At 43.5% G+C, this 16,373-nt stretch overlaps 1 protein-coding gene across 1 annotated transcript; it reads right to left on the minus strand.

Moving 5' to 3' along the window:
- Positions 1 to 791: 791 nt before the first annotated feature.
- Positions 792 to 14,313, minus strand: LOC124146159 (alpha-1A adrenergic receptor-like). Its single transcript, XM_046516311.2, has 2 exons — positions 12,758 to 14,313; positions 792 to 1,975 (listed from the first exon to the last, which is right to left on the minus strand). Exons 1-2 carry the CDS (start codon positions 13,605 to 13,607, stop codon positions 1,494 to 1,496), a joined length of 1,332 nt encoding a protein of 443 aa, XP_046372267.2. The 5' UTR covers positions 13,608 to 14,313; the 3' UTR covers positions 792 to 1,493.
- Positions 14,314 to 16,373: the final 2,060 nt, after the last annotated feature.

The following is a 16,373-nucleotide window of genomic DNA, read 5'->3' on the forward strand; positions in this document are numbered from 1 at the left end:
CTTTATTTTGATATATACATTGTAAGGTACATTTCATTATACATGATTTTATGAAGCTGATAATGTGATACTAAGATGTGACATTTTTATTCACACATATCAATAAAACAACTTACCCAATGGAAAATAGAGCTTCTTTGTTTTTGTTAGGTGAAACTGAGTGCCACATTTGGTTTGTGTGGTCTATGTTGTACTAAAGGGTGTATGCATATACCTCTGTTAAAACATGTCTAGTTCACATTATGAAGAGAAAATCTGCAGTTGTAGTGACATGTATAATATTATACACCCCATGTTGTATTGTTGTAAATACGATTTATGAATATCCAAAGGGACAATATTTTATTGTAAGGCAACAACTTGGAAACTACATAACAATATTATGAATATGGTTTTACTTGATTCAGCTTCAGGTTTCAAACCAGTACTCTCAAAATAATTACTTGAAATGTCAGTTCACCAGGTTTTTTTTATTGAATAATAATAATAATAATAATGTTAATAATAATGCTTGTGGTTTTGACACAGAGGTCCATCCATGGTACGACCCAGAATATGTAGAGGGCGTCATGGAAAATGATATATCCAAAATTATTTGGAATAGGCCCATTTACAGCCTCAGACGTATCCAGGCCAACAAACCTGATCTTGTCCTTTTTGATAAATCCAATGAAATCATTTATATCATTGAATTTTCTGTCCCTTTTGATGCTAATGTGATTGACAAGATTCAGGAAAAACATGGCAAATCTGCAGACCTCGCTTTTGAAATGTCACACTAACATCCCAAGTACCAAGTTGTCCGACTCCCCATTGTTCTCGGTGCCTTAGGTTTGGTACCTCCCAATTTGTTGACTTAAATTCGGAGTGTACCCTGGTTTGCTATCAGGGATACAGCCCTTCTGACAACCTATGCCGCGAATAGCTGCCAGATTGCTGATGCGGCGTTAAGCAAAACTTACTCACTCACTCACTCTGACAATCTGGGTAATGCAGAAGGCTGCAGTGTTGGAGAGTCTTCACATTCTCCAAAAAGTTCTCGGTGGGTTAGACTAGGCAGCGTTTCCTGGGAGAAGTCTCTTGCGCGGTCTGGGCTGCATGTAGAGGGGGCAAGGGCCCTGAGCTGATGATGAGCCCAACCAGCCTGACTGCCAGGATCTAAACCCTCTTTGCTGCGTTCTATATTTTAATCTGTATTAAATAATAATAATATAGGGTACTTTTATTTAGCTAGCCTCCATACACTCGTGCATGCTCAAAGTGCTAACATTCTTACCCCCTGTCATTGGATCAGTGTGCACTCTATTTTCATTCTCTGCTCCCTGGGAAACATACAACCTAGAAGGTTAACAGTCACATTTCTATCTCATCCCACCCGGTACCAATTTGTAATGCTGGGTGAACAGAGGCACATTTCGAACAAGGTCACTTAATTCCTGACAGTCTCTAAAATTAAAAACAACAAGAACCATGTCATGTCATGTCCTGTCATGTCACACAACACCAGGGAGAGTCAGCATGGCAGTTCTGCTGTCATACTGTTCCCTCAAAGTCTTCTCCCGCTCTGTCCTGAACTCGTCACTCTCAACATCAGCCAAGTGAAAACTGATGTTATTTTCTGTTGTATGCTCCGTGTGAATAAGATCCCTGCCAGTGAGTGTGACCTGTTGGCTTCTAGGCCGTGATGAAGCTCGGGACCTGTGCTCGCTCTTCTCCACCACGTACGTCACTAAGTCGGAGTGTTCAGCAGAACTACTGCTTGACGACAAACAGCAGAGTAGTCGGCGTCCTAGCTTCCTGATGACGTTCCGCAAGTCCTTGTTGAGGAGGATGAAGATGATTGGGTTGACGGAGCTGTTGGTGAAGGCCAGGAGGGTGGTCAACAGGTCAGCCAAATATGGCACGGGGATGTGTTCATTGTTAACTGACCAGAAGTTCAGGATCACATACGGCCCCCAACAGAGGAAGAACACGCCTGGAAAAAGAATTTAACACAGTATTAAACAGTACCAAGATTGTAGGAAAGCCTTATGATGCCACTTTTGAAACATATATATATATTTTTAAATCGAAATTTCTCGTTGTTTCAATGAGTTGTTTATTTTTTTTACATTTTGATTATTTTCTCGTTATTTCAAGTTATTCAAAAACTTGAAATTTCCAATTTTCTTGTTACTTGGATTATTTTCTCGTTATTTTGAATTTATTTACAAAAATCGAAACTTCGAATCATTTCTCTTTACTTCTCGTTATTTCAATTATTTTCTCGAAATTTTACTTTTTCTCTCATTACTTTGAGTATTTTCGCGTTATTTCAGTTATTTTCTCGAAATTTAGAGTTTATTTCTCGTTTCTTTTATTATTTTCTCGTTATTTCAAGAACTGCTTATTTCGAGGAAATAATTGAATTAACGAAAAATTAATTGAAGGAAACGCCATCAACCAAGTCACCGAATCTGACCACCCGATCCATTTGGTCACCTCTTACTGGGGACCTATTCAAACCTGGAATCCCCCCCAGGGTTATAACATGCAAGTAGTTCATTGACACATATATGCATTATGGTACCATCCAACATCTGTGGACATCTGTCATGTTGTGCCCCTTTATGCCAATGTACTTGCTGATTCCTGCCACTTGAAATTTGTAGTAAAGCATGTCACTGAAGACAGTTCCAATACCAATGTCGTGGGTTATGAGATTGATGGCTTGCCTCAAGTACTTTTGTTCATGTTTTTTTTAATCTTAATACATTTCGACAAGACTAAGATGTACATATATAGACAGAGAAGTGGAAATAAACCCCTTTGAATAATAAACGCAACAACCACATGTCTGTGATTTCTGTTATGAATAACCATACACAATGATCCCACGAAAATCACAAATTGTCGATGAATGCATACGGTCTGTACATTAGTATCAACAGTGAAATGTAGGTTACTCGAAAATAGATGCTTAGATATCCATCATGCCCTGTCAAAATGAAAATGTGCCATTCATAAAATATAGTACAACATCTGGCCTGTCAGTTTGTGAGAGAAAATAGGCACTAGTGTACATAAACCAACGTTTTAGCTTGTGATGTCTGAATGACTTCTTCTAAGCGTTAGGTAACCTCGTCCATGTTTATTGATCACAACATCTTCTAGCATGTTGTACTGAGGGACGGAGTGTGCTCAACATGGCTACTTCAATACACCCGCAGGTTCATTGTCACTGGAGGATCTCTGGTTGCATCGATTATTACGGCAAATATAACATTAAGTTTTACATAGCTCGAAAAAAGTTTGTAGAAAATGGAGTTTCTTGGAGGTTGTTTTGTAATAAATCATTGGCTTTTGCTTTTTTTTACACTATGTAAAATGTGAATTCATCCCAGCCTCATTTTAAAGAAATTCTGTTAGTACATCATTAGTTTCTTCGTTGTTTAACGCGTTGCACTCAGAAATATTCCAGCTATATGGCAGTGGTCGGTAAATAATCGAGTCTAGACCAGACCAGACAAGGCTATATCAGCCAAGTCAGTGAACCTGACCACCCGATCAGTTTAATAGTCGCCTCTTACGACAAGCATAGGTTGCTGAAGACCAATACGCCATTAGTACGAACTTACAACATTCAATGCATACATTAGGGTTCTGTTTTAGGATCAAAGTAACGTTTGCGATATGAAGCCATATTCCCGTTTGCTTGTGCAACGAGTCTGGGATAACCTGCCTGGCCTTGGGTCTTACTCCAGGGTTCTGAGATCGCAGATCAGAGACTGTTGACGCAGCAGGTAACTCCGCCTTATCTCGCTGCACCTGAACTCGCCGCGACTGAACTGCTGTTCAGGTTCAGACAACATATTTGATAACTTGACATTACTTTGGATAAAACATTAAAGCGACTTGGACAAATTATCATTGTGCCTTTACGGCTATCGATTGTCACCACCATTCAAAAACATTAAGTCGATTAACTAAAGCCAAGGAAAGCATACAAATACTAAGAATACATGAAAGTTTTGCTGATATCAAGTAGATATGTTTAGTCGCCGTCGAATGTTTCGAAATATTACCCCCGCATGTTTTTAATTTAAACAGCACCTTACTCCACTGATCCACAGGAACCGAAATACATATGACATATTTCACAAATATATATTCGTCTTGTTGCAATAACCCTGTAACAGTTCATATTATACATTTGTGACTGTATGTGTTGTACCAAGTGCCCCTGTCATCGTTCTTGTCCGCAATAGAGCAACGCACTCTCCCATACTGATTTTCTGTCACAATGGATGCGCCATGTCCGGTAGTAAGGCGCCGTCGGTGCATGACATTAACACCCTTCTCTCCCATGCCCCTCTCCAACACTGACGAGCCAATCCTTACCAGTGTAAAGCAGACTCAGCCAAGCTTGACATCAACGGGCTAGAAATAGCGTTAAGCAAATCTGTTCCTAACGAATTATTGTAAACGTGCATATAGGTATGGGGCCACCAGTGTTGGTGAGTGAGGGAGTTAGTTGGGTTTAACGCCGCTTTTAACAGTATTCCAGTGATATAGGATTTGTTTAGCATGGGGGATGCAGTGAAACACTAAGCGGACAACCTGATCCGCAGTCAAGTTTCACATATTTTTGTTATTGTTATGCGAATGAATTAAACCTACAAATGTGTTGGACTGTATGGTTACCGAGACCTGTCAACGCTGTCTTAATTATGATGGAAAGTCATTACTCCTCAACTTCCCCGTCCATTGCGTTCGGTTTAAATTAATTCCAAACCTTTAACATTTTATTTTGTAGCTGATCAAATTTCCATATTGCACTGGAATTTACTATAAAGTAAGATATGGCAGAAGGGCAACCTCCAAAACAAATACGAATCTAAATCCGACATGGAGCACATTCAGAGCCGGCTTGGTGAGTGTAGGTTGGCGGGGCATGGTACGACTGTCTCCGCTAAACGTATGGTGGTCAGTTGATTAGGGTAGGTTGGCGGGGCATGGTACGACTGTCTCCGCTAAACGTTTGGTGGTCAGTTGATTAGGGTAGGTTGGTGGGGCATGGTACGACTGTCTCCGCTAAACGTATGGTGGTCAGTTGATTAGGGTAGGTTGGCGGGCTTGGTACGACTGTCTCCGCTAAACGTATGGTGGTCAGTTGATTAGGGTAGGTTGGTGGGGCATGGTACGACTGTCTCCGCTAAACGTTTGGTGGTCAGTTGATTAGGGTAGGTTGGTTGGGCATGGTACGACTGTCTCCGCTAAACGTATGGTGGTCAGTTGATTAGGGTAGGTTGGCGGGGCATGGTACGACTGTCTCCGCTAAACGTTTGGTGGTCAGTTGATTAGGGTATGTTGGCAGGGCATGGTACGACTGTCTCCGCTAAACGTATGGTGGTCAGTTGATTAGGGTAGGTTGGCGGGGCATGGTACGACTGTCTCCGCTAAACGTTTGGTGGTCAGTTGATTAGGGTAGGTTGGCGGGGCATGGTACGACTGTCTCCGCTAAACGTTTGGTGGTCAGTTGATTAGGGTAGATTGGCGGGGCATGGTACGACTGTCTCCGCTAAACGTTTGGTGGTCAGTTGATTAGGGTAGGTTGGTGGGGCATGGTACGACTGTCTCCGCTAAACGTTTGGCGGTCAGTTGATTAGGGTAGGTTGGTGGGGCATGGTACGACTGTCTCCGCTAAACGTATGGTGGTCAGTTGATTAGGGCATGTTGGTTGGGCATGGTACGACTGTCTCCGCTAAACGTTTGGTGGTCAGTTGATTAGGGTAGGTTGGTGGGGCATGGTACGACTGTCTCCGCTAAACGTTTGGTGGTCAGTTGATTAGGGTAGGTTGGTGGGGCATGGTACGACTGTCTCCGCTAAACGTTTGGTGGTCAGTTGATTAGGGTAGGTTGGTGGGGCATGGTACGACTGTCTCCGCTAAACGTATGGTGGTCAGTTGATTAGGGTAGGTTGGTAGGGCATGGTACGACTGTCTCCGCTAAACGTTTGGTGGTCAGTTGATTAGGGTAGGTTGGTGGGGCATGGTACGACTGTCTCCGCTAAACGTTTGGTGGTCAGTTGATTAGGGTAGGTTGGTGGGGCATGGTACGACTGTCTCCGCTAAACGTATGGTGGTCAGTTGATTAGGGTAGGTTGGCGGGGCATGGTACGACTGTCTCCGCTAAACGTATGGTGGTCAGTTGATTAGGGTAGGTTGGTGGGGCATGGTACGACTGTCTCCGCTAAACGTTTGGTGGTCAGTTGATTAGGGTAGGTTGGTGGGGCATGGTACGACTGTCTCCGCTAAACGTTTGGTGGTCAGTTGATTAGGGTAAGTTGGTGGGGCATGGTACGACTGTCTCCGCTAAACGTTTGGTGGTCAGTTGATTAGGGTAGGTTGGTGGGGCATGGTACGACTGTCTCCGCTAAACGTATGGTGGTCAGTTGATTAGGGTAGGTTGGTGGGGCATGGTACGACTGTCTCCGCTAAACGTTTGGTGGTCAGTAGATTAGGGTAGGTTGGCGGGCATGGTACGACTGTCTCCGCTTAACGTTTGGTGGTCAGTTGATTAGGGTATGTTGGTGGGGCATGGTACGACTGTCTCCGCTAAACGTTTGGTGGTCAGTTGATTAGGGTAGGTTGGCGGGGCATGGTTCGACTGTCTCCGCTAAACGTTTGGTGGTATGTTGATTAGGGTAGGTTGGTGGGGCATGGTACGACTGTCTCCGCTAAACGTTTGGTGGTCAGTTGATTAGGGTAGGTTGGTGGGGCATGGTACGACTGTCTCCGCTAAACGTTTGGTGGTCAGTTGATTAGGGTAGGTTGGTGGGGCATGGTACGACTGTCTCCGCTAAACGTTTGGTGGTCAGTTACCATACTTAAACAGTTTCTTGACTCACTCTACACACTTTAAAGTGAAACATGTTTGATAGCAGCATCTTTGTTCAGAGGGGACATTAATACCCCCGAGCGCACCAACAATCATTATGTTAATGCAAATATGGAACCAATCAATGCAACAAACACACGTGCCAAACATGCTGCTGCTGCTGTATTGATCTGAGAAAATCCATTACACTCCACTGGTAGATCAGCCCGTCTGGAAATGTGCAAACACTTCTTTTACTTTTTTAATATTATTCTTGAGATGTTTTGATGAAATGGGAGTCGGTGTGTTTATACATAGGAGGTATTTATACCATAGCTTGATTACTAGCAACTGTAACGCTGTAAACAAGAACTAATTCGTGTATTGATCACTATAACTCACATACACAGCTTTATCAGAAGGGGATAATTGCAGAAACACAGAAACAGGTCCGGATAAAAGCAATGACATCGGTGGAAACGTCTCTGAACATGTTTTATTATACTTTTAACCTACTTCGTGAGTGGGGTAGGGGTGGTGTGGGGTGAGGGTGGTGGTGGGGTGGTGTTGGGTAAGGGTAGAGGTGGTGTGGGGTGAGGGTGGTGGTGGGGTGGGGTGAGTGGGGTAGAGGTGGTGTGGGGTGAGGGTGGTGGTGGGGTGGTGTTGGGTAAGGGTAGAGGTGGTGTGGGGTGAGGGTGGTGGTGGGGTGGGGTGATTGGGGTAGGGGTTGTGTGGGGTGAGCGTGGTGGTGGGGTGGGGTGAGTGGGGTAGAGGTGGTATGGGGTGAGGGTGGTGGTAGGGTGGGGTGAGTGGGGTAGGGGTGGTGTTGGGTGAGGGTGGTGGTGGGGTGGGGTGATTGGGAGGGGTGGTGTTGGGTAAGGGTGGTGGTGGGGTGGGGTTAGTGGGGTTGAGGTGGTATGGGTAGAGGGTCGTGGTAGGGTGGGGTGAGTGGGGTAGGGTGATGTGGGGTAAGGGTGGTGTGGGGTGAGGGTGGTGGTAGGGTGGGATCATCGGGTAAGGGGTGGTGTGGGGTGAGGGTGGTGGGGTAGAGGTGGTATGGGGTGAGGGTGGTGGTAGAATGGGGTGAGTGGGGTAGGGGTGGTGTGGGGTGAGGGTGGTGGTGGGGTGGGGTGAGTGGGGTAGAGGTGGTATGGGGTGAGGGTGGTGGTAGGGTGGGGTGAGTGGGGTAGGGTTGGTGTGGGGTTAGGGTGGTGTGGGTTTGAATGAGTGGGGTAGGGGTGGTGTTGGATGAGGGTGGTGGTGGGGTGGTGTGGGGAGATTGGGGTAGGGATGGTGTGGGGTTAGGGTGGTGTGGGGTGGGGTGAGTAGGGTAAGGGGTGGTGTGGGGTGAGGGTGGTGGGGTAGAGGTGGTATGGGGTGAGGGTGGTGGTAGAATGGGGTGAGTGGGGTAGGGGTGGTGTGGGGTGAGGGTGGTGGTGGGGTTGGGTGAGTAGGGTAGGGGTGGTGTTGGATGAGGGTGGTGGTGGGGTGGTGTGGGGAGATTGGGGTAGGGGTGGTGTGGGGTTAGGGTGGTGTGGGGTGGGGTGAGTAGGGTAGGGGTGGTGTGGGGTGAGGTGAGGGTGGTGGTGGAGTGAGTGGGGTAGGGGTGGTGTGGGGTGAGGGTGGTGGTGGGGTGGGGTGAGTGGGGGTGTCATAGGATCTTACGGCTACTTTTATATACCTTTCACTTACTTCAAATGTCACTGTTATGCATTCCCAAAAATCTTTTGGTTACAAAGTTTGATTTGTGCGGTATATGACATAGTCGCATTTGTTTAAATTAAAAAAACAAACATTAAAGATATCATATAACTATTGCAAACTTTAAGACGGTAGAATGATTCGCAATGAACAAACTGTAATTATTCTAGTTTCCGAACTGTACGCTAAGTTGAAAGTATTTGTATTTTGCTATGAATATATTACGCTGCTACTACAGATGGATGAAGCTACACCGGCTTCACATACATGTGTGTCAGTGTTGTTTCCATACATTTTGTCTTGAGTTCTTCTGTTACTGTTACAGTTGATATAAGTGTCTTATGTTGTATTTATACGATTTACACAATTGTCTTGTGCTGTTCTATTACTGTAACAGTTGATATAATTGTTGTATGCTGTATTAATACATTTCCTGTCCTGTGTTGTATTTATGCAGTTTAGACAATTTTCATGTGTTGTTCTAATACTGTAATAGGGGGCACGGGTGGCCCAGTCGTCTAAGGCGCCGCGACTCGCTGTGCAGAGTTGCGTCCCTTGGGCACGCCAGAAACCTATGATTGTGGGTTCGAATCCCGGTTCGCCCCAATTACGTTTATAGGTTTGTCAGCACCATGCCCGTGCTCGCGGGTTTCACCGAAGTGGTAAACGTCTGAGACCTGCATCACTTCGAGCTTTCCTCCCACATTAAGCAGACACGCCGTGATATAACAGCAATAATGTTAGGAGCGGCGTTAAACCCAACTCACTCACTAATACTGTTGATATCATTACCCCAAGTTGCATTAATACAGCTGACATAATTGTCCTATGTTGTAGTAATACAGTTGACATAATTGTCCTATGTTGTAGTAATACAGTTGACATAATTGTCCTATGTTGTAGTAATACAGTTGGCATAATTGTCCTATGTTGTAGTAATACAGTTGACATAATTGTCCTGTGTTGTATTAATACAGTTGACATAAGTGTCCTGTGTTGTATTAATACAGTTGACATAAGTGTCCTGTGTTGTAGTAATACAGTTGACATAATTGTCCTGTGTTTTATTAATACAGTTGACAGAAGTGTCCTGTGTTTTATTAATACAGTTGACATCAGTGTCCTATGTTGTAGTAATACAGTTGACATAATTGTCCTGTGTTTTATTAATACAGTTGACATAATTGTCCTGTGTTTTATTAATACAGTTGACATCAGTGTCCTGTGTTGTATTAATACAGTTGACATAATTGTTCTGTGTTTTATTAATACAGTTGACATAATTGTCCTGTGTTGTATTAATACAGTTGACATAAGTGTCCTGTGTTGTATTAATACAGTTGACATAAGTGTCCTGTGTTGTATTAATACAGTTGACATGATAGCCGTTGATGAGGCCAATCTAACACATAACTCGCGTATGACAAGTTCACTACTCCATGCTTTTCATGGACATTTCCATAGGTATGTAGAATCGTCACACAAACAGATCCATACCTGTGTTCGATAGTAATTGTTGTGAAATATGATCATTCCATCAATATTGCCTGAAGCCGGGACGGAATAAATATTGGGTATTTCCACTGATGGGGTAGAACTATACAAGTTGAGAAGTAATTGACTGCATTAAAGCGAGGGGTGGAGCTACGGTCTTGATAATGACTGGCAGCGGAAGCCCTGATCAATCATCGCTCGATAGTGGTAAATGAGTTCTAGCAGATATGTGGGACCCTTCACTATTGGCGGAATCTCATGAAGTGTGACTGCTGCCTTTGTATGAATTTATGGAATGTTTTCGCTGTTTATATGACTATGTTTCCGTTTTATGAAGGACTATCGGCAGTAATGTGTAACTATTTCCGTTTTATAAAATACTATCGGCAGTAATGTGTAACTATATTGACGTAGTGAAAAAGGTTTCAATCTGATTACTCCTTGAGAATTCAACAAAATATGTTATACTTTCAAACCACAAATTGATTATTTTATTTCTTTTTTCTACTGTATGTGAGACATACACTATACAACACAGATTTTCTCTAACCAATCACATTTTATTATCTTCCAAATACAGGTTAACCTTCACTTAGACGAGATTATATAATAAAGCAATGTATATCATTCCTTGGGGAAAGCAAATCTTGACCTGCTTGTATTCTGGAACCATAATGTCATAATTTGAAATAAATGGAAATATATAACATAAAAAATTAAAATGGCCATCAAGCCACGGCACCAGAGGTTATACGAAATATATCCTCAAAGTATTGTTTTGTATACCCAACACCAGAGCTTGGTCAAATGTTATAATATTCTCCTACGAATATATTCCCAAACTGTCTTATCGTGTTGGATACTTGCACCCGGGTAACAGAACGTTGCTAAGGCACCCGGAAGTATGCTAATGGTCTTACGTTTCACACACAGTTACGAACACACAGTATAGATAAACAGTCCTCTGCTACTGTCAGACATGTGGAATGGCACTCTCAAGTGATAATTTGGTAGTGAAACAATCACTAAAGTGCCTAATATTGCTCCCTGTTGAGACCTCGCCATGATGTCGCCGATATCTAACAATGTCCCAACACAGCCTTGTATATATCACGTCTATTTTAATCCCAAATTTACGAATGAAACTATTTGACACCCTATGCGGTTTTCTCGCTGCTTAATACAGCAATAGGCACAGGTCTCCATATTTAGGCATATTCAGATCGTGATTCGCCTTACAATGTAATGCAATTCGTGGAAATGTTGATTATATCGAATAGCTGTAAAAAAGAAAAATAGCTAAACCTACCCTTAATACCAACATATTATTAATGCTATGCGATAGATACGACCCCGTTTGACTGTATAACAAAGGCAGCCTCCTTGTTCTACTGGATATGGTGTCTGCTCAGAGAGCGGAATGTCGATCACTTGGTCGCTTCATACCAAAATACGTTAAAAGATGGTACTTCGTATTACCCTGCTTGACGTTCTTCAATGAGTTGATAAAACAACGACGGAGTATAATGTGTCTGATTGTGGTATCCGTGTTAAACTGCGGCATGGCATGTAAACTGGCTAACACTATAGAACAGACATAAGTATGGACTAGTACAATCAGACACACCACGCAGAGAGAGGGAGAGAGAGAGAGAGCGAGAGAGAGAGAGAGGAGAGAGAGAGACGCAGACACAGGCACACACACAGAGTCACACACACAAACACACACAGACACACACACAAACACACATAACACAAACAGACACACACACACGCACACACACAGAAATACACTCACAAACACACACGCACACACACACAACACACATTTCGCTGTAAGTGTACTAATCTTGAATGCGACGTTAGACCCAGTTCAGCTCACCTATTTGGCAATGTCTTTATTAGTTTAGACTACAATAGTGAATCAGAAGTATGTTAAAAGTTCTGTAATGCTTAAAACCGTCACGTAGTATGTGCACATACGGATGCAGTATTAGTTTGTGTGTAGTGAAAACAAGAAAAGAAATTTGCGCCATGCGTCAGTCGCTATTTCTAATAACAATCCCGAACAATCAATCAAAGTCGAGCGGTCTGTTGCGAACTTTCATGAGTCGAACTTAATGTCCTGTCCCATATCATTGCTAATCTTTAAGTAGAAGTTGATGATTTCAACTGAAAACTTGATCTGATGATACATTAAATCGCCCTTAGCTGCACATTTTGGGTAGTACACCAAAACATATTTGCGTTAAACAACGTAACAAGGCGACATCATGCGCCTGTCACTTCAAAAAGTGATTCATGTACCCAGACCGACTCATTGTAGTCATGGATGAGACGAAGGTCCCATCTCGCTTTGCACAACGACGCTCAAAAGGATCTACACACATGAAGGAATATGCGTTAATTGTTCACTGACTAGCCAGATCATCTGATTACAGGGTCGGCGGGATAGCCTTGTGGTTAAAGCTTTCGCTCTTCACGCCGAAAGCCAGGTAGAACTATTCTCCACATGCGGACAAATATACTATGAAGAGCAGGTTTGGTGTACACCGCCGTGATAGTGCTCGAATATTGCTAAAAATGGCCTAAAACCATCCTCACTCACTATCAGATTACTTTCATTACCTTCAATATAATCGAGAGTCCTGAGTCATATATGGACGTATGGGTAACTTGAAAACTAAATTGATGGTCAACTTACCAACTGCGATGAAGACTCTTCTAACAGCCTTTACATTCCTGGAGAACTTGGTGCTCAGGGGTGTTCTGCTGGTGCTCACTTTGGTGGATCTCTTACTTTCAGTTGCCTGATGCCCCTCCACGCTGAGGAACTGTTTGGGCGGGGCACGTGGTTTCTCAAGTGTCCTCTGTAGAGAGTGGATCTTTTGTATTTGGCACCTAGCAATTTGAATTATTCTGATATAATAGAAGAGCATTATAGCAAATGGCAGGGCCATTCCGAACACGCACAGGAATATGGTGAAGGAAACCTCTGAGATGTATTCTGGGTTACATATTGGAACAGTCTGAGGCTGGAACCTGTAGTCTCCCCAGCCGAACAGGGGGAAACTGGCGATAGACACACAGAAGCACCAGATACCCAGCACCACGAGTGACACTCTAGTGAACGTGGCTTCTATTGGGTAGCGGAGAGGGTGACGGATGTTGAGGTACCTGTCAGCAGCTATCCCACACAGTGAGAAGATGGAACACTGCATCAAGGTCGTTGTAAGGAATGCTGTAAACTCGCAAGCTGCATTTGAAAGTGGCCAGGATAATGTCGCTGTGGACAGAATCCAGAAGGGAAGAACCAAAGTTCCCACAAGGATGTCGGTGACCGCCAGGTTGAGGATGAAGATGGAGGACGCCGAGAACCTGGCGGACGTCTTGTAGACGGCATAGCAGAGTAGAGCGTTTCCTGCGAGACAGGTGAAGATGAGGAAGGAGATGGCTACGATCTGCGAGGCCAGGGAATAGCTGCTGGTGAAGTAGGCCGCATCACCACCTTTAGGACAAAACTGGAAATCTGTGCTGCAGTTAAAAAACGTCATGGTATGAGTGTTGGGGCATTCAAGGGTAGCTGTACTGTTCTCATGGGTTGATGGTATGTTGCTGAAAGACGTCCGATCAGCCCTGCGTATGTTATTGGTTTATAACAGGTTTTACAGATCTGATTGATAAAAAAACAAACAATCATATTTCACCGGTTCAAGTGTCCGTTTGGAAAAATAACCCCGATTCTATCCTAAACATTCCTTTGGGGATTCAGTTGACTGATACACCTCATTACCCTCGTGTTGTTCGGTTGCCACTTCTCTCAGAGGCTCCATTAACACTTCTCGTGACCAGAGTTGGCACTGGCATCAGCAGTTGTCATAGCACACTAGCTCCTGTCCATTGGATAGAACTTGTCCCTATCTACTGAATAGAACTTGTCCCTATCTATTGGGTAGAACTTGTTCCTGTCCATTGGGTAGAACTTGTTCCTGCTTATGGGTAGAATCCAATCGCTTTGACAACCTTCGTTTCAACGCCAATGTCACTCTTATCGCGAAACTCGATGTGTCAGCATTTTTATGTTATCCACGTTATCAAAGATCACTGAATATTTTGCGATAGCTGAGATAAATCCGTGTTTGCCATCCGACTGGGGTAATACCTCCCACTCTCTAACTCGCGTCCAAACATACAGAAGTTGACAACTGTATGACCATTGATCTGCGTCCCACCAGTGTAGCCACAGATCGACTAAACGCCCCGCTCTCGCCGCCGCCAATGTTACCTTTACCGGGTGTGATTAATTTCATATCGTTTTGTTGCTGCTGGCTATAGAGCACTTCACAATGCTTGATTTAATACAACTGAAATAATTACGGACTAGTTAGTGTCATTGATCTTGATGCAATTGAGGGTATATTTCTGGAGGAAACGAGGTAGACTTGCTATCACCAACAATCTGGCCTATCAAGTCTAATCCATTGTATATGAGCGGCACCGTTCCATAATATCTTGCTAGTTATTACTGAAACTTAAACAATGTTTGCAATATCCAAATATAGAGTGACATTCTCGAAAGGAACACGTATCAAAGAGAACTGCAGGCTTATTGTCATGTTGGTGTCTTCACCTAATTGATCTTATCTGAAAACAGGTTCTACTGCCATGGGGAATAACTAGATGTTACGTAATGGGTTATGAAAAACTGACGTATTTCGGTAAAAGCGTGCAAACATTATTGGTTTGTTCGGAATATGACTTGCAGGGACACTGATAAAACTTACTTTTACTCTTTGCACAAAACATGCATGAGATGGATGATACAAAAACCTAATGCGGTCGTCAAAACAAACACCGTTGTCATTTACCTCTTCTCTCATTCACCATTAAACAGTTACGGACTTTTCAAAACTAAAAATGAAAACTGTGTGTCAGCGCTGATTGTGGGTTTTGGAAAACAACTGGCGGTGTAGCCATCTAAACACACACTCCGGGCCGTACAAGCAATCGATGATATATCCATCTTCATTGATCGGAACCACACTCCGGGCCGTACAAGCAATCGATGATATATCCATCTTCATTGATCGGAACCACACTCCGGGCCGTACAAGAAATCGATGATACATCCATCTTCATTGATCGGAACCACACTCGGGGCCGTACAAGCAATCGATGATATATCCATCTTCATTGATCGGAACCACACTCCGGGCCGTACAAGCAATCGATGATATATCCATCTTCATTGATCGGAACCACACTCCGGGCCGTACAAGCAATCGATCATACATCCATCTTCATTGATCGGAACCACACTCCGGGCCGTACAAGAAATCGATGATACATCCATCTTCATTGATCGGAACCACACTCCGGGCCGTACAAGCAATCGATGATATATCCATCTTCATTGATCGGAACCACACTCCGGGCCGTACAAGCAATCGATGATATATCCATCTTCATTGATCGGAACCACACTCCGGGCCGTACAAGCAATCGATGATACATCCATCTTCATTGATCGGAACCACACTCCGGGCCGTACAAGCAATCGATGATACATCCATCTTCATTGATCGGAACCACACTCCGGGCCGTACAAGCAATCGATGATATATCCATCTTCATTGATCGGAACCACACTCCGGGCCGTACAAGCAATCGATGATACATCCATCTTCATTGATCGGAACCACACGTGACGTCATCGAGGTATTGTTTAATCTCTTTGCAAACGTCTGTCCTGTTATGGGCGGAGGATGTACGTCATACAGGAATCTACAGGGTAAATCATATTATGATGGTTAAGTTTCAGTCTGAACTAAGCCGGTACTGTACGGGAGTCCGAACTGTCTCCATATTGAAGTATGGCTGTATAATAGTTCATGCCAATAGTATTAGAAATAGCGGTAGCTGTGGCAATAGCAATGGAAGTATTGAGACAAAATGATGGGGCGACTTAAGATAGTTGGGGCGAATTGACAGATGGATTATTTTGTAACAAAGCGGTTTAAAAGAAGAAACTATTCAAATGAAACTTTATGAAATAAATGTAAAATGTCAGTAAATTATTTAAAGTAATACAGTGTAGCAACAGAACTTTGAAATAGTGAGTTTGATACATATTATTAGGTCATACGAAAGCCTTTGTCATCATCCGTGAAAAGATGAATCTCCATCATTACAGGGATATCATTCTGCAGCCAGTCATCCTTTCTCAGAAGACAGCCACAAGTGATACTGTTCTAACAGGACAATGCCAGGCCTCAAACTGCTCGAAAATTCAGGACTTTCGTAACATCAACAACGTATCG

Source organism: Haliotis rufescens, unplaced genomic scaffold, assembly GCF_023055435.1.
Source record: "Haliotis rufescens isolate VD_foot unplaced genomic scaffold, xgHalRufe1.0.p SCAF_2, whole genome shotgun sequence".
Taxonomy (NCBI): Eukaryota; Metazoa; Mollusca; class Gastropoda; order Lepetellida; family Haliotidae; genus Haliotis; species Haliotis rufescens.